Below are 21,614 nucleotides of genomic sequence, written 5' to 3'. Positions count from 1 at the left end.
ATTGCTAAGCATGAGGTTAGCTTAGTTAACTTCAGGATTATGAGCGCTTGAATCCCATAACTGTCTCATTAATGAAGTTAACACTTACATAAAGGAGTGTTGACTTCATTAATTAGCTTCATTAACTCTTCATTAAGTGTTAATGTCATTCTTACCCATTTAATTTCAAAGATGACTGAAATAAGGATAGCTGGAGCACTCAATGCATAATACCTTCAATAAAACAGTAAAATGACTCTTCCTCAGCGTCAACAAACACAAAAGTGGACGGAAGTGCAATTTTTGCTTTCCTAGAACTTAACATTTATTATAGTGATGTGAGCAAGGTCATTGGTGGGAATCCATAAAAGGAATTATTTATTTTGTACCTCTTAAACCATTGCAAGCACCAGAACCTGCCACCTGTAATTTGTGCTCTGCTATAATTTAAGTAGGCAATTTCATTTTTACAGACATATTTAGAGCTAGCTTTCTCCCATTTGCCCATCAACCATGTTACTTTAATAGAAATCATTCATTCAAAATGGTCCAGTTCCATGAACCGAGGTAGCAAGTTCCAAGAAATATTGAAGAGGTTCATTCATTTTGCTGGTGCTTCAGCCGATCTCATCTTATTCAGCCAATTCTGTGGCTCAATACTTCTATTAAAAGTCATTTTTACTTGTGCACCCTTATTTGTGCACCAAATTAAAATTAATTCCTTGTAAAATGACTAAACTTTAGAATAAAGTTTGAGGTCTTTCTCAGCTTCAAAAAGTATTTGAATAAAATTAATTGTACTACATTTTTTTGTAATCAGAGATGACGTGACTCCAAGACCTGTTTTTGAGAAAACAAATGTGGTCAATTGTGCATGAGCGGTTAAACATATGGTTATGCAGGCAAGATATTTCATTTGAGGATTTAAAAATAGCAGTGGACATGCATGCATAGGATATACGCAAGAACAGTATTTACATGTACAGGGCTGAAAATACGGGATAGCTTGTACACAAGAACAATGAAACCTAACTGCAACACGTGCATATTCCTTGCCAAATGAAACAGTGGCGTATGTATTAAATTGTATGTGTGAAAAGAGCAGATTGTTTCTGATGTGTGAAGTCCCACAACAAACGTGCCAGAGAGCTGTATTGAGCTGCGAAGGCGGGGGCCGGGGCGGGTGGTGCGGCGGGCGGATGGTGCGGGCTGATGGTGCGGGCGGACAAACGGTGCGGGCGAGCAGTGTGGGCGGACGGGTGGTGCGGGCGAGCAGTGCGGGCGGACAGACGGCGGGGGAGAGCGGCACAGGCGGATGGTGCGGGCGGACAGACGGTGCGGGCGAGCGGCACGGGCGGATGGTGCGGGCGGACGGGCAGTGCGGGCGGACAGACGGTGTGGGCGAGCGGCGAGGGCGGATGGTGCGGGCGGACGGGCGGTGCGGGCGTGTGATTATGAGGGATTCGGGCCCCAGTGCTGACCGCTGCCCCGGCCAGCCGCCCAGCTCTCTGCCAGCACCGCGCCACGCTCTAACTAACTATGACAAATTAGCCGCAGACTTAATTACCCACCGGGGAAAATTACTGTGATGGTTATTGGGAACGGCAGTGTAAACCGCTCTCTGAGCCCCAAGACCAGGCCAGCCTGACACGTCAGGATAAAAGAGCCCTAATAAGAACAAAGTGGGAGGAATGGGTCATTTTGGAATCCTACCACAGCGGGCTGCAGAGGTGACTTTCCTGTTTCAGTCCGCTTCCCTCCCCACTCAAAAGCGCATTTATGCTGGAATATGAACACGCTGCTAACAGAGACAGGCTTAATGAAGTTGAAAACAAAACAGCTCTCTTTCTCTCTCTCTCTCGTTTTAATCACTCTGTGTCAAATATAACAATATTCCCGGTTTTGTCCAATGTGCTATGATTGTTATCAGTATGTCATGCATTACAATAGACACGTTTTTCTTTGCAAATTCTCCAGGTGTCATGAATTTCCAGTTTTGTTGAAACTGTGAAATATCAGCAGATGTTTACACATTCCAAAAGCATTTGATGACAGAAAGTAGTTTGTGAGAAATATCAAATTTAAAAATTGTGTGAACATTTTTGGGTCAGAACTTTGCAGAAGTCGTATTTCTTTTGCTCAGCAACCACATTTGAAAGAGCAGACGCTGCAAAGTACCATTTTATCTCCATGTGAAACAGCTGGGAGAATTGGTTTGAGTGGGTGCAGAGGAGTTCTCCTAACCCCAGATCTACTGCACTGCCTTGTATGGTCCTTTAACACATTGAAGAATACATTCCTTTCAGTTTTTTTTTTTTTTTGTATCTTCAAAATGTAATAATTTATAAATAAAAGTAAATCCATTTTAACAATGGTCAACAATCCTTGTACATTACTGTGAATGAAATATAATTTTCATTAACCTCAATTGATATAATTGATTTAATTTTTAAAGCCATGTTAATTTGCATTATTGTTAACATTTGTTGCTAGCGTTTTTGAAATCATAATAAGTATCTTTAATGAATAAAGCTATTTCTCTTGAGGGTAGCTTGTTTTCTGTTGCTTAATATTTTTTCAAGGTTAACTAATGCATTCTTTGTGAAACCGTTCTTTCAAAGTAGATTAGCCCCACTATTGACATATTTCAGTGCATAAGCAAAAACCATTGGGGAGAGGGGGGATTGATGTAGGTCTCCAGAGCATTGGAATTGGTGCTGTTAACATCTGACTACCTCTGTTCACTTGGCAAAGAAGGATAAGAACATGTATAAACAGCAATGTCTCTTTGTCTAATAGGTGTATTTTGTTTTAGAAAAACCATGTCTAGTGGAAGTTATCAATGAGAGGTCTGGTCCATTTTCCACTAACCTCCAATAAATAATTATTTTAGAGCGTGGTATTTCGTTTTCAGGGCTTATAAACTAGTGCAAGAGCTTAATATTTGTAATGCTGCAAATCACATCATAGCCCAGATTCAACCTTAATTATATATTTTTGCAATCCACCATGGATAGAAAATTGATGCATGTGTTATGTTACCGCCCCCTTTCTGTCATAACACTTTTCTTTCATTTCATATTTTTACTGACAGCCAAACTCACATTTTGCAAGAACAAAAGTAGTAGGAAAAACACAAGTTTGCCAATAGAATTCAGACACTGTGCGGTTAAACTGAATCTTACTTTTGATGGACAGCTTGTGAGCTGACAGACAGTGGGCGTGTCCCCGAGGTGGGGGGGGGGCAGCGTTCCTTTTGGCTATTTAATAAAGATGAACGAGCGCTCGGCGAACGGTGTCACCACCGGGGAAGAAGAGCACCGTGGCCTTGCTGGTGGAGGCAGTCAATAGAGCTAAACGCGGCCGGTTATTAGCGGTTGATTTATTAGCCGCATCTGAACGCCGCCCTTAGCATCGCCAACCTCTGCCTGCCCCGTGAGAGCGTGCAGGCATTACACAATGCATTATGGGTAATGACAGCAGGAGGCGCACGTGCCCAGCCGGCCGTCTGCCCACGGCGGGGGGGTGGCGAGGGGTCGGTGAGGGATGGGGGTGCGTAGGTGAACGAGACCTTACAGGCTCCCGGGTGATCGCCACGTCTATGGGACCCCATTTGTTTGGGCTTTTTTTTTTTTTTTTTGGTATGCCTGCTGCAAAGGACGATACGAGAGGTGGCGGCAGGCTTTGGAGAAATTTATTACACTCCTGTCTTCCCCAGTGGCCATCTCAGTGACTGATTTACCGTCTGCAAGTTGCTCCCAGCCATTTTTCACATTCTCTCTCTCTCCCCCCCCCCCCCCCCCCCTTTGGGTATTTACTGTTTTACTGTGTTGGAAATGTCTTTGTATGTTACAGTGGAGGAAAGGAATATCACATCTTCGGACCCTCTTGCTGTTGAGCACTGAACAGAATGGTCTTGGATTCTAATCCCAGTTATCACAGTTGCTCTAGTATAAATAAAATAAAATAATTTTACTGGGCTTAGTACATAGATATAGCTATGTAAATGGCACAGCTAAATTCTTAGGGTTAAAAAATGACGGTGTTAAATCTACTCTTTCAGTATTTGTAGGCCTCCACTGGGGACCATATATTCTCCATTAGAGGTGAAGGTACTGTACTGGAGTTAGTTATTGAACATTTTTACTGCTTAAAGTGTGTAAATTTCTGTTTTGACACATTGTGTCAAGCTACATAGTAAACAAGACAGGAAAACAAGCTCTTGTTAAAGCCTGAACACTACAACAGTGTATTTTTTTAAAATACCCTCCTTGTATTTAATGCATTTGTTGATGTGTTAAGCTTGTACATAAATAAAACGAAAATATTTAGGATGTAGTTGCTGAAGCATTTTAAATTATCTTTACAGCCATGTATTCCTTACTAAACGAACCTGACATCCTAGTAATCTGAGTTCAGATCTGTTTAAAAGGCTTCTTAAGTCTTGCAGTGTGGGCAGGCTCAATTTTCTGCTGTAATGAATAGATCTTTTGATTGTTTTGTCAGATAAATCATGTTTGTTTGCACCCCATAGTTGATTAGAACTGTATGCATTGTTTCATTTTATGTTTCAAGTTATGTTTCATTTTTAGTTATTAGATATTTGTGTTTGTGGATTCTGCTGAATCGTGCTGATTCTTCTTGGTAATGGTGTTACTTGGGTAAACAGATCAGTGACCTCATTGCTTGAGCCAAAAAGCATCACTAGTAAGGAGGATGTGAACTGTAATGGTGGCCAGAGATTACAGACCCAACGTCATGTCTGACTGAAAAAGTCTCTACTCTTAAGAGACTTATTTTAGAAAATCTGGCGTGTTTCAAGTTTCTTGTTTGCAACTTTTTTCGTTTCTTAATTAAAAGGAATTTTGTTATTATAATTTTTTTCTCTGATAACTGTATAACTTCTTTATAAGCACCTTGTATGCATTTAGAAATTCTTTTGCCAATAAGTGCAAGCATCTCTGATGCAGCCAAGTGAATTTCCCATGACTTGCTAATTGACACGTGCCATATACCTGTTTGTGGTTTTTGACATAAGCATTTATGCATGTCAATGTAGGCTTCCTGAAGCTGTTATGTGCTCATGAGGAAATTATATAGCTCTTATGAAGGACCATTCAAAGACAGTTTAACTGGATCAGAACGAAAATAGATATATTTATATCCTGGAGGCAAGGTATGAACAAAAAAAACAAAACATAAATCTTCACAAGCTGCCAATGAAATGCCCCTTCAGGACTCCACAGTGAAAAGCAGCCTTTTCCCACATTATGCATACGCAGGTCAGAGGCTGTTATTGGTGGGACCGTGTTCTGGGTGATGATGGGACGAGCGTTGTGATAATGTTCCCTCAGAAGGGGCTTTATCATAGTTAATGTCTCAGTGAGGGAGATTTGATTGGAGTAACCCGCCCTCTGCCTCCAGGCAGCAGGGGTAATTACCACATGACCGTCCCAGCCTCACCACCAGCTGTACCCTTAACAGCCTTAGCAGCTGCGTTCAGTGTGCAGATAACCGTGGTGATCAATGCGGTACGAGGCACTGCGGACTCTACAGAAACTTTCCCCAGCCCTCATTTACATCAAACAGTTTTACTTCTCAAAGCCTTGTTTCCTGCTGTTAATTTAGCCCTTTAAGGTGCGTCAATCTAAGGAATGCAAAAAAAAAGTGAAGCTAAAAGGTTAAAACTTTTGTACCAAAATGTATTTTAATGGATTCATCAGTGAAATGGTGTAACATGGTAATATATTGTACTAACTAACTCTATAGTGGCAGTACAGGTGTTAGGTAGTTAGTTAGAGAGGAACTACCTATCAGATTCTTTGTTTTCAGGTATGCTCAGCTCATGGCAACCAAAAATACGAAATGTATAATACACATTAAATTGCAGTCTTCAGCTATGAATTCAGGATATGAGACTTTTCTGAATGCAATTGTTTTTCATTATTAAAATTTTGACATGGTCAGGGTTTGTTGAGAAAAGTGAAAAGAGTGTTCTTTTTTATCAAATTATTCTGAGGATTTAACTGCCAATGAAGGCTTAGTGGTAGCTGACATTATCAATTTACACAAATAAGCCTTGAGGCTTTTAATCTAGTTCTGCTTCCTCCATCAAGAGTGCCTTAAAGCTTTGAAAAGTCCAATCTTAATTTTTCTACTTTTTTTCTTTCTTCATCAAGTACCCTTTTATCCAAAAAGCACCTTGCTGCCTCTACCTGGAATTATGTTTCAAAAGATATTAACGCTATTATATTATTTTTGCTTGAAGCTTGCCTCATTTTGGGGAGAACACGTTGCAACAAAAGAGTGAGTTACCAGCATGTATTAACAAACAAAATATTTGATTCTACAAGGACACTTTGATTCAGTTTATTAATGCACAGTTCCCTATTTTAGTATGCACAGTTAAAGTCGGCTAACTTCTCATACTGCAGGCATTCGGAATGAAAGTGTAGTGTAGCTACACTAACGGTGCTATATTTATCTCGCGACATTGGCTGGTATTGGAAAGCTAATCCAGGCTGCTCTCAGCGTTGGTGAAGAATCACAGAAGGAAGGACAGCACCCTGCAAAAAAAGCCTTTTTTCACTCTTGGGTTACACTGCACAGAAGAGCTGCACAGTCCCCTGAGCATGTGACCTACAGTAGTCTAGCAGGCTGCTCCGTGGAAAGAAATAGCACTGAACTGGACTGAATTTTATTACTGGTTTTATGAGGCTAGCCAGAAAGGCATTTCATTTTCTGCTTGAGAAGTTACGGATTAACTTTTTATCAAGTCAACATGTGAAGCTCATTTTGTCTTATTTTGCTCGATTGTTCTACAGAAGTTCATGTTTCTTAGCATTTTTGGTCCTGATTGCACCCCATAACATAATTTATTAAATGCATGAGCTTTGATTGCTTAGTCTGCACTTGCATCAGATGTAAATGAGTCCTTTGTTTTATTTCCTAAATCATTTCTGAGCAAAAAAAAAAAATGCATATCTTCAATTGGTTCATTTAAGCAAAAGCCTTCTCAAGTAAAATGTTAATCAAGTAATAGTAAAACCTTGCAATTATTCACGATAACATTTTAATTAGTTTGCAATCATAATATTAATCCTGTTATTTTAACAAAAAAGAGGAACTAACTTTAAATTCTGCTTACACTAAATTCTACTCTGGTCTCTGCTGAATGTTCCATCCTGTTGAGGCACTTTTTCAGTTCATGGATGGGCCCTGGGGTCGGGTAATGACTCTGGACATTCCAGAGCCCACTGTGGCCAGCAGCCCCACAGGGCTGGTTCTGGCATTGCCTAGGGAGGGAGGGAGGGAGGCTTTATGCTGGCTCGGAAGACGATGTCTCATCTTGCAGATCGGGCGCACGTGTTGAGCTGAAGGGCCTCTTCCTCCAACTCAAGTCTCTGTGGCCTCCTCTTGTCCACCCCAGTTTAGAAAGATGCAGCAGTGATATCACATGCCTCAGAGAAGAGCACATGCTCTGCCTCAGTCTGCCCAAATCCACAGGAAAAGTTACAATTAGTGTTGCAGCATGAGCATGAAGAATATGTGCGCAGACCCATGTAAAATTGCTGCTCTGTGCTTTTAAGTTCACCGTAAGAGTTTGACTGGATCGTGGCTGCAGTGCCTATTTCATATGATGCAATGGTTCGCTCCTGCCCAAGCTGAACTACAGCCGTGCTCAGACACAATAGCGGAAGGTGATGACAGGTGGTAAAATGGGACTTAGATTAGCACCCCTGCAGCTAACCTGCATGGCACGCACTTTACAATGAGCCGCCTCTTAATGGAGGACAGAATTAGAATGCTGACATCCCCTGTGGAGGCAGAGTGCTGCTCGCTGTGGCTTTTCTGTCACCGGGCTGTGGATAGACCCGTCAACCCACCGTTCAGGCCTGCCACATCAGCACTCGCTTTGGGTCGCAAGGCTCTTTCACTGCTGTGCAACCACAGGCCAGATGGCAAGCGCCCCCCGTTGGTCATGTGTGTAACTTCAGCCCTGAGGGAGCCCTCACTATTAAGCCTCTCAGAACCTGCATACAAAAGCTAACGTGTGTGTGTGTGTGTGTGTGTGTGTGTGTGTGTGTGTGTGACTGCATCACCTTTAACTTGGTGGGATTTAACACGCGACTTGGCCAGGCTCAGAGGAGGAGTGGCACTCTCTCACCGAGTCACATAAAGCCTGGGGGGGAGGATGTGATTGCTTCTTCTGCTCGAGCAGGAAGTGGCAGGTTGTTGAGGGTTGCATGCTCATAATTAATTCCCCACCACAGGAGGAGTTAGCCCACACTCAGGGTCCCCATCATCTGCTTCGTGTGTGGAGACACACTGGCAGTCAGGTGTGTTATTTGTGTGAGGGTGCTCTGAGATCACCTTACAAAGCAGTGAATCATGTCAAATTTCCCCCCAAAGCACGTTAGGTCCCAGATTTACTTAGATAATGGGCACAATTCATAAAAGGCAGATTTAATATGGTTGCAGTAGGCGTGAAGTTAACAACCAGTGCAGTGTGCTTATGTAAAGCAGGTTATAATTACATAGCCCATCTGAAAAAGCTCCCTCATCGTCACAGTCTGTGGCACGCATAACAAAACACAATAGACAGTCCACAGGAAAACTGCAAAAAGAGAATGAATTATGGAGTCCTTTTTAAAAAAATGGAAATTCCATTGCTTAAAAATGAACACATATTTGAGAATATGTCCAGACAATAGGATATATATGTCGAGAATTTCAAACAGATTCGCAGAGGAGAAATGAAAAGAGGAGAGCACAAATAAGGCAGCGGCATGCATTTTCAGGTGTGAGACTGTGGAAACAGTTATTATGTTTGAATAATTACATTCAAATGGGATGAATTGAATGGAAATCAGACTGAACATTTGAGAATAAAGGCCCTTATGTCTGAACTGTTTTACACAATGTCGTAGTATGGTTTACGTGTTTGATGCTGTTGTTCATTTTGTTGCATCCCTGTATGTGAGGAGAGGGCTTGTGACACCATTGTTTCTGGTAAATATGAATCCTTTACCAGTGTAGAATGTGCAAGCGGATCCATTTGCCATTTACACGAAAAATGTAACTAAATTAGCTTGTAAAAACACCTGCAGTGCAGGATTGTGTTCCTTCCATGTGAACCTATTCACTAAGAGATATGCAAGATCAAAATCACATCATCTTTTCAAACTTTGTGGGGGAACACTAAGTGTATTACATATTCCAGTCACCAAATAAATGAATAATTACTTTATATATACTAATTTAGATGTACTAGAAGTATTGATAAATATCATTCAGCAAATGCACCTGCTTGCTCCTCAGAGATTTTACAAATGCAATGCAGATTTGAGGTGCATGCTTAACATAGGCTTTAGAAAAGGCTGTTTATTGCAAGCTTCAGCCCCGAGTACTAGTTTAAAATTCTATGAATATTTTTGGTTTGTGGAGTTCATTTCTGCTTCTTTCTCTGAACATCACATACTCCAGTAAATCTGATCTAGACTATGCGTGAATATCTGTCTGCAGATGTGAATTTAATCAGGTAGTTTATGAACTGTTGGGCACGCCATCTCATAGTCTATATTTCACTTTTGCTCTCCAAGAAGAGTTGCTTTAAGGTCAGTTCTGTTGGAAAATCTCGTCACAGCACTTGATCTGAAGGCACAGGAGCAGGGTTGCGGTGCAAAAGGCAGATTGCAGCATGACTATAATGCAGAGACCAAGTTCTCTCCTCATAGAGGACAAAGGAGAACCGTGCTGGTCTGTGTGCCTGTGCCTCTCTCCACCTGCAAGTCTGACTGTGGGAGCAGTGCAGTACTGTAGCTGCTGTCTTAAGAGGGCCTTGTCTGAAATGTACAGTGTGGTGTCTGTATGCAGTGTGTGGTGCCTGTATGCAGTGTGTGGTGCCTGTATGCAGTGTGTGGTGCCTGTATGCAGTGTGTGGTGCCTGTATGCAGTGTGTGGTGCCTGTATACAGTCTGTGGTGCCTGTATGCAGTGTGTCTGGATACAGTGCATCATGTCTGTATGCAGTGTGTGGAATCTGTACACATTATCAGCCTGGGTGTCTCCAAAGATCTGAAGACTCTCTTGAGCCTCCCATCAGCAGTACCCCTGCTTCCTGTGTTTTTTAGTTTTAGAATTTCTGTATCCCTCACCAAAGTTCTCTCCCAGTACTTTAATCTCCACAGTTCCCAGGCTCCATAAATCTGGCAGAAAGAGTCATCTCAGCCGTTCCCCCACTCTGCAACCACTAGAGCACGTCACTCTCCCCACTCACCTGTGTCAGTTATGAAGTCCCAGCGCAATTGGAATGAGATGAAAGGAGACTGTAATTCAAACATTTCACACACACAAGTATTTCAGATAATGCCGGTGTCTGAGGGAAACAGTGGGAAAGGCACGTCTGAGGCCCTGAGACTGACAGGGCTTTGAGCCTTTTCAGCGTTTGCATAATGCAGCCGCTGCTTTGTGTACATTGAATTTTTATGGGAAACGCCAGGCTGAGAGGTGGTTCAAGGTTAAAACAGAGGCTGCTGTGCTGGGACATCCCCATAATAAAGGTGCTAGGTCTTAATGATGCTTAATGAACTCACTACTCTCCAGAGGAAACACCTAATGTGTCAAAAACATTGAAACAATGCAGCATTTTGTTCCTGGATTCACAAGATTCCCTCCTCTTCTCAACCATACGTGGAATAAAATGACATTAGTAAATTGAGTGTCTTGACATATTTGTTTTTGATATCGTACTTTAATAAAGAAGGCGCAGTGATGGAATCGGGATATTGATTGCACTTCTTTGGAAAACGATTGAATACCTCACATAACATCAAGATGAGCTGGGCTGTGTTTGGAATTGTGTGTGTATGTGCACAAAAATCTTTTGTTATCAAAATATTAGAGGGCAGGGGTCAACTGATTTGCATAATGCTCGAACAGAAGAAGAAATTAGCATGATGGAACTGCACCATTTAAAGAAACCAAAGACGTGTTCATTCTCCTGTGTCCAGTCCCTTTCTTGAACTTAGCGCCTCGGTTTCCTCTTATGGGAAAATTAGAAACTGTGTTCTCATTTAATTTGTGCTTAAAGTGGAGCTTTGTATTGCCTTACTGTTTGTTTTATTTGATTTGATTCCTTTACATTTGTAATACCAAAGGATTCTGAGTGAAGGTATTTTGTGGCCTTAATACGTAAAATCACATATTTTATGCCTGGGTGTTATTTTTCCATGGCACCATTACAGTTTCCATTAATTACCAGCGCTCATATGCTACTGCTACTGCATGTGAGGCACATAAGACAGAGAAGGCCTGACAAATGAAACTTCAGGGCAATGCTTTAACTTGGTAAGTGATTCAGAATAGGCATCTGTGCTTTGCCTTGCACAAATAGGATGTCACTTGGCATGAAATTGGACTTTGTGGCAAAAGGCCTCTTGGTCGAAAGAGACTACACTTAAAGCAAAAAAAAGGGACAGATGAAGAGGAGGAGTAGAAAGAGAAACGGATAAATCTCCGAGATGTAGAATTGAAAATCACTCAAGGATTAATGTGCAGGGAATTAAAGGTCCTGGACTGACGATGTGTAGATAGCACAGAATGCATTACTCTTGTGTGTGCGCCAGGAGGAGAGGGACTGTAACACCAGAATAAAAATGGTTTCCAAAAAACGGAAAGAAAAAATAACACGTGTTTACGCTCAGCTGAGTTGCAGTCATACCCCATGAAATTGATTGAGGAAACGGTGTCGACATGGGGCTCCTGAAGGTCAAAGAGAAGGAAGGCAAAGAGCGGGAAAAGTCTGGAAGCCAGACTCTTCCAGTTCTCTCCAGCAACCCAGCCTCCTTCTCACTGCAGTTCAGACTGAGTAGATTAACAAAAAAGAGATTGAGGCTAAAAGAAAAATAAATGCTCCAGCTTCAACGGACAAAATGAAGCCATGGTTCTAGTAATTCAGAAAAAAAAATCTGCTGTGGTAAATTGGTTACAAAATAATTAGGGTGGCCATTGTTGGTGCTGCAGCAGTTGAATTGAGCTCTGAGAGAATTCACAGAGCTATTATGTGCTCTGCTTTGCTTCCACATTCTCAACAGTTGTTATCCATGCAGCTGTCCTACCCAACGTGCAAGGTACAGCCTATTAGTTAATGCTTATTTCCAGGGGTTGCTGTGCATTGCACAAACAGCCATGAATTCTTCATTCTGTAGCATTGATGAATTCTGTCTGCTTTATGGATCAGAGAGAGAGAGAGAGCCGAGCGGAGCGTGTTCAGTGTCCGGCGCGCTGCAGCAGCAGCTGTTTTTATTTGTTTGCGGCGGGGCTCACAAAGTGGGGCGTTAAGAGCGTGCATTATTGATGTTCCCACTATTAAAGCATTATTGCAGCCGGCCCTCTGGGACGCGTCTGGTCTGCATGGAAGCGCGTGTTTGGAATAGAAGCCCCCCTCCCCATCACCGTGTCTGTCGGCAGCCCGGCATTTAAACGGCACGCGTAACCGCGCAGGCAGAATCGGCGCCTCCTGGTCAGCCGGGCGGGGATACGGCCATGACCTCCTCCACAGGGGACTCGCTCGGCACACAGCCGCTTAACTGAGGGGGTCTGCGGCAGCACGACACAAAATGGCTGCAGGACGTAGGGTGCCAGCGGCCTCTGTCCTCACTCTGCTTTTTTAATCTGCATGTTCCCTCTTCTCCCTGCCAGGAGCAGTCACAGTATAGGGGGGTGACGCTGCGGGGGAAAGCAGTACCCCCCCGGACACGAGCGGCCGTTTCCCGCTCAGTCGCGGCACCGCAGCGGTAAACGCGCCATAAAAAGCAGCCGCTAAATCTCCCACATTATGAATTTTGCGTCGAGCTGAACTGGCTGTAATGTTTTACACACTCGCGTTCCTACAAATGGCCCCAGCTGTCATGGAATCATCCCTTCTTACCATTGAATGCTTCCATTTCATTCAAATGAGGCAGCGTTTCGTTCACTTCTCTTCGCTCTCCATGTTTAAAAGTGCAAATGCATTTCAGAGTGGATAATGCTTTTTGCCATGCTTTTGAGTATGCATTCTTTCTGCTCATAATAATCCTGTATGAATCTTGCATATCATTTTTGTGATAAGCAGTGGCTCTACTATGCAATGTTTCCTGGTGATTGCATAATTCAATATCCTTGATACTGGGGATCGCAAATCAAACATCCCGAAAACTGAGAGAGGTAGTTGGCAGAATAATGGACCCTGCATTATGTAATGAGGTTGGATGGAAACAGGATATTAACACAAACACAAGAAGATCATGAGAGCCAATCGGAGTGCAATCCTATCTACTGTGTGCACATATTTCCTCTCTGGAGTTTGTGACAGCAAATGACTGGTTTTCAACCTTCAGCCAAAGAGCGCTGTGACCCATGATGCACTTCTGTAGGTAGACAGCAGAGAGTGAGACCTTGAAAGAAGGATTGGGGGAGGGGGGGTCGAGCATTTCAGCTTCGCCCGTCCAGAGATGTTGAGGAATGGTGTCCCTGACAGGTGGAGGGGAAAGATGGTGGTCCCTGTCAGGGGGGTGGGGGGGTGCACAGGCGATGGGTTGGTGAGGAGACAGCTCACCCGACACCCCCAGAGACGGGAGTCAGAGACAGAAGAGTGGGACCCGGGACCTTGCCCCGCTCCCCATCCCTCTGGCTGATGGCCTAAATGACAAGCCCAGCAGGGTAACTGTCAGCACGGCCCGATTTGTGACTCTGGTTCATTTTATTCCGTGTTCCTTAAAGCCTCACGCTCCACAGCACCGTTTTTCTGTCTTGTTTCACCTTTCTCACATCATTCTCTGTTTTTTTGTTTTTATCTATTAAAGCGAGGGGTGGGCGAGACCGGGCGGATGGAGCTCTCTCCTCCTGCACAGTGGTCATTGACCTTGGCGTTGGGGCACACAGGGTGTAGGGATTTGGATAATGGTCACTTTGAGGGCTTCTGCAGGACGATTGGCCAGACTGAAGCCACAGAGCCCTCTGCCCTACATCCACTCTCTCATCTGCAGCTTTCATTTGCTCGCTCAGTCATTTGCACCGTTAGCGTGATTGAAATTAAGACTTAAGTAGCAATGTCCCTGAGAGAAAAAGCCTGAGGAAGCGACAGCAGGGTAACACAGACGTAAGGAAATGGAGGCTGGCCCCCCCTGGACTCTGTCTGATTCATCTGTGTGCTTCCTGTTCCCCGGGGCAGCCTAGCGTGGAATTCACTGTCAGAGCACTTTATATACAGCAGATGAATCAGGCCTGCGCAAATTAGAGACCAGCAGGGCGGCACTGGCTACACCACTGGACAATCCTGGTGTGTGTGTGTGTGTGTGTGTGTGTGTGTGTGTGTGTGTGTGTGTGTGTGTGTGTGTGTGTGTGTGTGTGTGTGTGTGTGTGTGTGTGTGTGTGCGTGTGTGCGTGTGTGCGCATGTGTGTGTGTGTGTGTGCGCATGTGTGTGTGTGCGTGCGTGCGCACGTGTGTGTGTGTGTGTGTGCATGCGCAGGCATGTTGAGTGCACGTGTGGGTGGAACAGTACATATTGTGACCTTGCAAAGAATTCCATCACTTTCACCAACCTTGGTTTGTGCTGCATTTAATAACCTTTAGTTTTAAATGTTGGATTACATTTGGCAATGAATTTAGTAAGGATGCATTAATGATTTTTTAATCATTAATGAGTTCATATTATTCTACAGGATAACTGAACAGCATTACAACTTTGAACCGTATTAGCCTGAGTTATTCTCAGTAAGGTGTTTAGCCTTGAGTGTGTAAAATAAATGCTACACAGGGCTGTCGAGGAAAGTGATGAGAGATTTAGGGTGCCGGGTGTTTGTCCTGTCAGAGTTCTGTCAGGAGAGGGCTGCACTATTTCAGGCTGATGCAGGGGTGCAGGGAGGGCCCCGGTGTGATTAAGAGGGGAAAATGCATTCATTACAGCTGTGTGTCTGAGACAGCGCGCCCCAGAGCCAGAACACTCCCTTCTGAGGCTGCGCTGTCTCCTCCCGGCATGCAGAGCCAGGACAGGGAGGAGTCATGCACATGCTCACATATACACATACTCACTCACACACACACGCATACACACACACACTCACAGTCACTCACAAATATACTCTCTCCCTCACAAACACACACTCTCTCGCTCTGTACCGCACTCCACACACTCTCTCTAAACCACACTCACACACTCTCTGTTCCTTTACTCCACACACACTCCCTCTGTACCCCCACAATATACCACACACGCACACTCTTTGTACTCCACTTCACACACACAGTCTCTCTCTCTATGCTCTCATGCCATGCAGTCCCTGTCTCTACATGTATGTTCATCGCCCACACACTCAGCATGGACGACAGGCTCAGGAGGGAGTCTCTCCAGCACTGGCAGCCTGAACACCTTCACACCTCCGCCCACCCCTCTCGTCTGTGCGCTCCTCCTCTCCGGGGTTCCGGAGCTTTCCGCCCCTGCGCTCATGGGAATAGCTGCCTTTCCTTGGCCCTGTCCCAGTGGCTGCCTGCGCTCCTGATCCAGTCCTGCTATGTATGCCATGCACAATCTAATCTCCTCGGGTTCTGACATTCGAATGGGTCACAGGGCCACCTGTAACGGCTCTTTCTAAAGGCCAGGGCTTTTTGTGAGCCACAAACTCTCCTGTTCCCACAGCTCCAAGATAAATGATAATGTTGGAAAGCTGTTATACTGAGTGGGATCTTCACCCAAACGGATGTGTTTTTAAGACTGTTCTCCTAACCTTTAAAATCCTCTGCTATTTTGGCAGAAGCTCTTAGTGTAAGGCGGGGATTTTGCATACAGTGAGTTTCCGAGGATAAATATGAAGAAACATTTCTTCAAGAAAGGATGGGGGGAACTTAACATCATTGTGCTATGTTATGATTAAGACATAGTGCTGTTTTGCAGAAGCTCGAGTTGAAAACACAATAGTGAATCCCCAATAGCAATCATTTGAAGGCATTGCATTTATAGACAAACTTACCAGACCATGTCTTTTTATGGCTAAAGCATAATTGAATGAAAAAAAAAATGTGATAATATATTTTGCAAATGTGCTGTACTGTATCTCTGAATTAAGTATGAATCAAAGCACAATATCTGATGAAATTGTATTGTGCAGAATGCAATGTATAATTAACACTCCTTCACAAACATAGATAACCAGTCAGTAAAGTGATATTAAAAAAGGCGAACTACATTTTGAGCAGCCTACCCCACCTGCCTTCCAAGTGTTAAGAGCTCGAAAAGAGCTTGCATAAAGGTAAGGGAGAGAAAAATGTTAGGTTCTGTGGAGTTCTGTAATGCTTCTGTAATTATGTGTAATGGCATTATAAATATAGCTTTATTCATATAGTGTTTTTCAGTATATGGAGTTTCAAAGTGCTTTTCAAACAATAAAAATAGGATGAAATGAATAAATATTAATACAGCAACTAACAAAGAGGAATATGATCATTAAAAATGATTAAACAATATTAAAACCAAAAACATATTTAAATAATAAAATCGAATGAATGCAAATCCAAATTAAAAAAATCAGAAAAAATGTGTTTTTTAAAGAGCCTCGAAAAGGGAAACTGGCTGTTCTTTCCCACTGTTAAAATGGAGTTTATTCCAGAGATAGAAAACCTCTAATCTTTTATGTTCCTGGGCAGGTGGTTCATGATCATGGTGGTGCATTTTGAGTGGCAAAGATTGGGTGTAGTTCTACCGTTAGAAAGAAAAGTACATGTAATTTTGTTTGACTTAACGGTACTGAGTAATCGCCCTTGTTACAGCAGTCCCTTTATCCATACTTCATGGCCTTGTCATCCACCAAGTTTGAGCCCAATTGAGGATTTATGGGATATCATGGAATGACACTTGAGACAGCAGGCATACTTTTCCATTCACTAAGTGCGTCAGTGGACTTTCTCATGGATGTCATGTTTGTCCTGCTGGATCTGAGGTGCAGGTCGACTGGGCCAATGTGTATGCATGCACCTTTTTAAAATGGCATTATTGTTGCCACTGTTTCTCACTATCTGTTCAGTTTAGTTTTTATATAAAGCAGCATGTTTGACAGCATTGCTTACCTAACATTGGTCTGGTAAGACCAATCTTGCTCTACTCTGAATGTCCTTTTCTTAGCCGTTCTTGGGGGGTGAATACAGCAATATGACGAATGTAAGTGTGGAAATGGTATTCTGGTATAAATACGGCCTCGTCCTTCACTGAGTTAATGGTGTGTTCGCTCCTCTGTGCGTCCATGCTTCGCTTTGTCCTGATGCATCAACACCATTATTTGTGATGGATACGACAGTCCAGACTGTTTTGATTTACACCCTCTGCCTGACCCACCTTTAACCTCATTGGTTGCTCATGGCTCTTCCTTGCTCTCCTATTCGCCTGCAGTAAGAGCAGGCAGAGAGAGCATCGGTCAACAGAGCAGTTGCTATGCCAATAAAAATGCGGTGTTGATAAACGGCATCATGAATCTATGCTAAGGGGACGCCTGTAAAATTATAAAATATTAATGAAACCGATAAACAGGTGCACTCAAGGTCTTTTTGAATGAGGCACACAAATCATAATTCAACCCGAGTCTTAGGGAAACTTATGTCTATTAAAATTTAAACAGGCATATACAGTATATGAATATAGCCTATGTATTACATGCTGCCCCACCCCCTTCAGTTGTGTAATGCAATGCAGCTCCAGCCATTGGGTGAAATGCCCAGTTTCCAGTGGAAATTTTCACCTGGCAGGTGGAAATCAGCCCGTCAGATGGACACAGAGCCCAGATTTTAATCACATCTGAAGATGTAAAATGGAGCATATGTGACATATCTGAAAACAGCACTGGCTCCAGGCAAGTGTGGAATGATCCGAAAGGAGCACGCAGCAGAGTTGTCCTGAGCACATTTACTGTTTCAGCCAGTCAGGCCTTTGTCACGACTTTCACCTTGCCTGGTCCTGCGCAGCCAAAATTGCACCTGGAAGCTTTCAGCTGTGAGTGCGGTTACACACGGCATACAAAAAACTTTTCTTTGAATTAGTTTTTTGTTTTTCACACTGAAAATGTATGACCAGTGTATCATTTAAAGGGCACAGTAATGGCTATAAGCAACCTCTGTAAAACAAGCAGCGGGTATGTGCTCGTCATATTTTTCTCTTTTTTTGGTGCTGAAAGGAGAGCACAGCTAAAGTCACAATAGAACAGAGAGGTTTGCATAATGCGATGCTCAGTACAGCGCATGCAGCCTTCAACCTGCCCATAATGCCTCTCTCTGCTCCCATAATGCCTCTCACTGCCTGCTTTCATTTCCATCTTCAGGACTGTCCTTTCATCTCCAGCCTTGCTTTTGATGGATCGGGCAGAAATAGAAAGGAATGGTGTGTTCGGGGCTCAGAGAAGCCGCTTACCACAAAACTCCTCTGTCTTGTGCTCTCACTCTCTGAGGGAAGTATCTGGGCTGTCAGGAATGGGGCACCGAGCACGGCTGAGGTGAACAACCCTCGTAGCTGGAGGTTATGGGATTGGCACGTGGGGCAACCAGGAGTCATGAAGTGGTCTCTTAACATAAGGTAACATTCCCTTTCCACAAAAAAACCTTCAGTTTGAAGGTGCCAGCTTCACTGATGGTCCGTAGTTAGATGCACCCCTCGCTGAACTGATGAAGTGGTACGTGTCATTAAGAGCCTGGTTGAGTCTCAGCCTCTGCTATATTTGCTAAATTAGCTTACATTGTGCACTTTGTATGTGAGTTTTACTGAGGCGATCAGGTTCAGTACGGGAGCAGTGCCCTACGTGAGAATCAAAGCTGCTAACTTTGGCTCAGATTTTATGAGCCTGATTTGATATTTCATTGAAATCAAAAGATTACTTTATTTTCCAGCTTTCCTAGTACAGTAGCATTGCCAAACTATGCAGTGTCCTGATAATTTCAATCTGCTGTAACAGGTTTACGTTTTTTGATATTGAGTGTATTATAGGATTGGGATTAAGAGAGAATTTATTGCTCTGGTTTGAATACATTTATATTTATATTTTTTGTAATTTATTTTTATTTATTTTATGTTTCCAGACTACAATGGGAAGTGCACATTGCTTGCCTCAATATTGTATATTTTTATTTTTTTTTAATCCTGGCCAAATGGAAAGATTAGTACATGTGTTGTTGCTCTGTGTTATTGCATGGAGTGGGGAACTTCATGGCCCTGCTCTGTCTGTGTGCTCTGTCTATAAAGGAAATGGGCCAGGAGGGAGGCTCCACCCCCTGGAGCAGGGGGTGGGGTGCTGAGCGATGGTGGGGAGGGAATAAAAGCAGGAAGAGCCGCAGACTGATGAGGCATCAGAGGCTGTGATTAAGTTACACCGCGGTGCAGACGGCTCTATCCCAGCCGCCGTCCGCAGCCCCCTCACACGCATTACTCGCTAACGAGACGTAAACAGGTATCGCTTACAATTAGAATGAGCCGCCGATAGGCGATACTGCAGTAAACAGTACTTAGGGTCGCACCGACAGCCCAAACAGTGATGAGTGGCGCATTACGCAGATGAGCGAGTCTCCTCTTCAGGCCCTGGGGGTGCCCCATCGCGGACGCTTCCTGCCGGCACTTCAAACCGCACCGGAGCTGTTCAGAGCCCGCCGTACCGACAGACAGCACAGCCGAGATGCCATGCTGAATCACTTCCAGGTTACGGTTCGCTTTGTGGAGAAGTGACGGACCTTTGGTTCGTCTCCCTTTTCAGCCGAATGGGAGAATGTGAAAGGCTGCTTTCTCAGTCTGTGTGCAGCGAGCAACCAGCAGAAGGAGCAACCCCCCCCCGACTCATCCGATTGCGCTCTTCGTCCCCGTAGAACACTCATTGATCTGTCAGCCCGGCGCGCTCTTCCGGCGGTGGCTGCCACACGCACGCCAAGTTTGCATCCTGAAGGTCGAGCGCTTGCGTGAGGGAGGCGGCTTGATATTTATGGCTTCATAATTACCTGTTGAATTACGAGAGGCTGCAGCAGATGTTGAATATTATTGCTTAGCCGGATGAATGGTGAAATAATGGCAAGTCCAGCTGGCCAGAGAGCCCCCATTAAAAACGTGTCACTTTGGCTTTTCAAGGCACTGAAATATTGGCTGGATATCTCACAGCGATGCTGAACATAAGTGTTTTGAGCAGTAATGCTAATGCATAGGTAATATATAAGTACGGTACTATTGAAATTTTTATGGGTGACTTATTACACAGGTAAAGGACCTTAATGAGAAAGTGATTGTGAGCGCTTTGGAAGGAACTCATTTTTTATCGATTAATTTCCTGAGACATTATGTATTCCAATATTATTACACATGCAGAGAGTCTTAGGCACAACTGTGGTAAGCGCTATAGTTAATCACTAATCTCCCTTTAAAGTCTGTAGACCATCATCGGACACAGATTGCAAGCAACCCATAAACATTGTAGCATGTACACCACCTGGAAGTAAGCAGCGATTCTATGCATAATGCAGTCCCCTCTGATGATTTCTTTTCTGAATTAGAAGCCTTTTTGTGTCCATGTAATGTAGTAATTCCAAACATCTGTTACAAAACAGTAGAAAACTATTAGAGTAGAGAGCAGGCTCTTCACTTGCTTGTGATGGACTTGTTTGTTATTCCAGTGGTGCCCTTGCTTGTTATGGGAGGATATTCATGAGCAGGAGGAGGCCGGGGTCATTTGTGCTGCAAGCGGAGCGGACGGGCCGTGTGTCAGCGAGCCCCAGCCTGGCCTCCGGGGGCAGCGTGGAGGCACGCCCGGGCAAAGCAGCCCCTCACATCTGTTGGGTCCCCATGCACGTCTGTCACTGGCAGCTACCCCCCAGCCCCGCCCTTCCGGCTGCCAGGAGGACAGGGTGCAGTTGGAGGGGGGAAGGGGCTCTGAGAGGACTTGGGGGGGGGGGGGGAGTCCCGAGGGCCAGCGCTTTACACCTGAGATCTGGGGCTGGAGCCAAAAGAGAGGTGTGGGTGTTTTGTGTGGTAGTCTCCTTGGCCTTACCCTGACCCTCTCTGCCCTGTGAGGGGCCAGGCACGGGCAGCGTCTGGAACCGGCCATCTGGGGCCTGGAAGGAGCCCTGGCGGGCCCGGAGATCGCCAGGCCGACACGCCCCAGCACAGACCGCCAGCCCGCACCGCCAAACTCGCGCGTCTGCGCCAGCAGCATGATGCTGCGTCTCCACGCCACTCCCACACCCAGCGCCGTCCATTTCATCTTCACAACAAGGCCCAAATGTGGGGGGGGGGGTAAACAAGGGCTGCATGACGCTTGTGCTCACCGGGGTTCGTGGCGAGCCGTGAGCCGGGCGCTGGCCACGGTCCCTCGGGGCCAGAGAGCTCTGCCCCATAATGCCATTCATCATCTGCATGCACACCCATTCAGCACCGTTTAGACCAAAGCATGTGTGGCATTTTTATTTATTTGTGTGGCTGAACTGGCATGCAGAGTGGGGAATGTAGGGTGGAACGCATCTTTTGGAGAGAAACCTGCTGAGGCAAGACAGGGGTCAGAGGAAGAGAGTTCATTGTTTTTTGCATAATCAGAAGGCCCTGTGGTGTGATACTACAACCCTGAGACTGAGATCTTTAGGGGCCTGCC

The 21,614-nt window shown here is 44.5% G+C and overlaps 1 protein-coding gene across 4 annotated transcripts in view; it reads left to right on the top strand.

Moving 5' to 3' along the window:
* The window catches only part of epha6 (eph receptor A6), a 203,277-nt gene that overhangs the window by 136,611 nt on the left and 45,052 nt on the right, over positions 1–21,614 (top strand). Inside the window, exon 7 of one of the 4 annotated variants that reach the window (XM_064310578.1) lies at positions 18,321–18,419. The exons of the other annotated variants lie outside the window; for them this stretch is intronic. Within the exon in view, the coding sequence (XP_064166648.1) occupies positions 18,321–18,352 (32 nt within the window). The 3' untranslated portion in view covers positions 18,353–18,419. Of the gene's footprint in view, positions 1–18,320; positions 18,420–21,614 lie in introns of those variants that run through there. 4 annotated transcript variants of the gene reach the window in all.

This window comes from Anguilla rostrata, chromosome 15 (assembly GCF_018555375.3).
Source record: "Anguilla rostrata isolate EN2019 chromosome 15, ASM1855537v3, whole genome shotgun sequence".
Lineage (NCBI taxonomy): Eukaryota > Metazoa > Chordata > Actinopteri > Anguilliformes > Anguillidae > Anguilla > Anguilla rostrata.
Note: the sequence above shows the minus strand (reverse complement) of the source record. Positions and strands in the feature narration are given on the sequence as shown.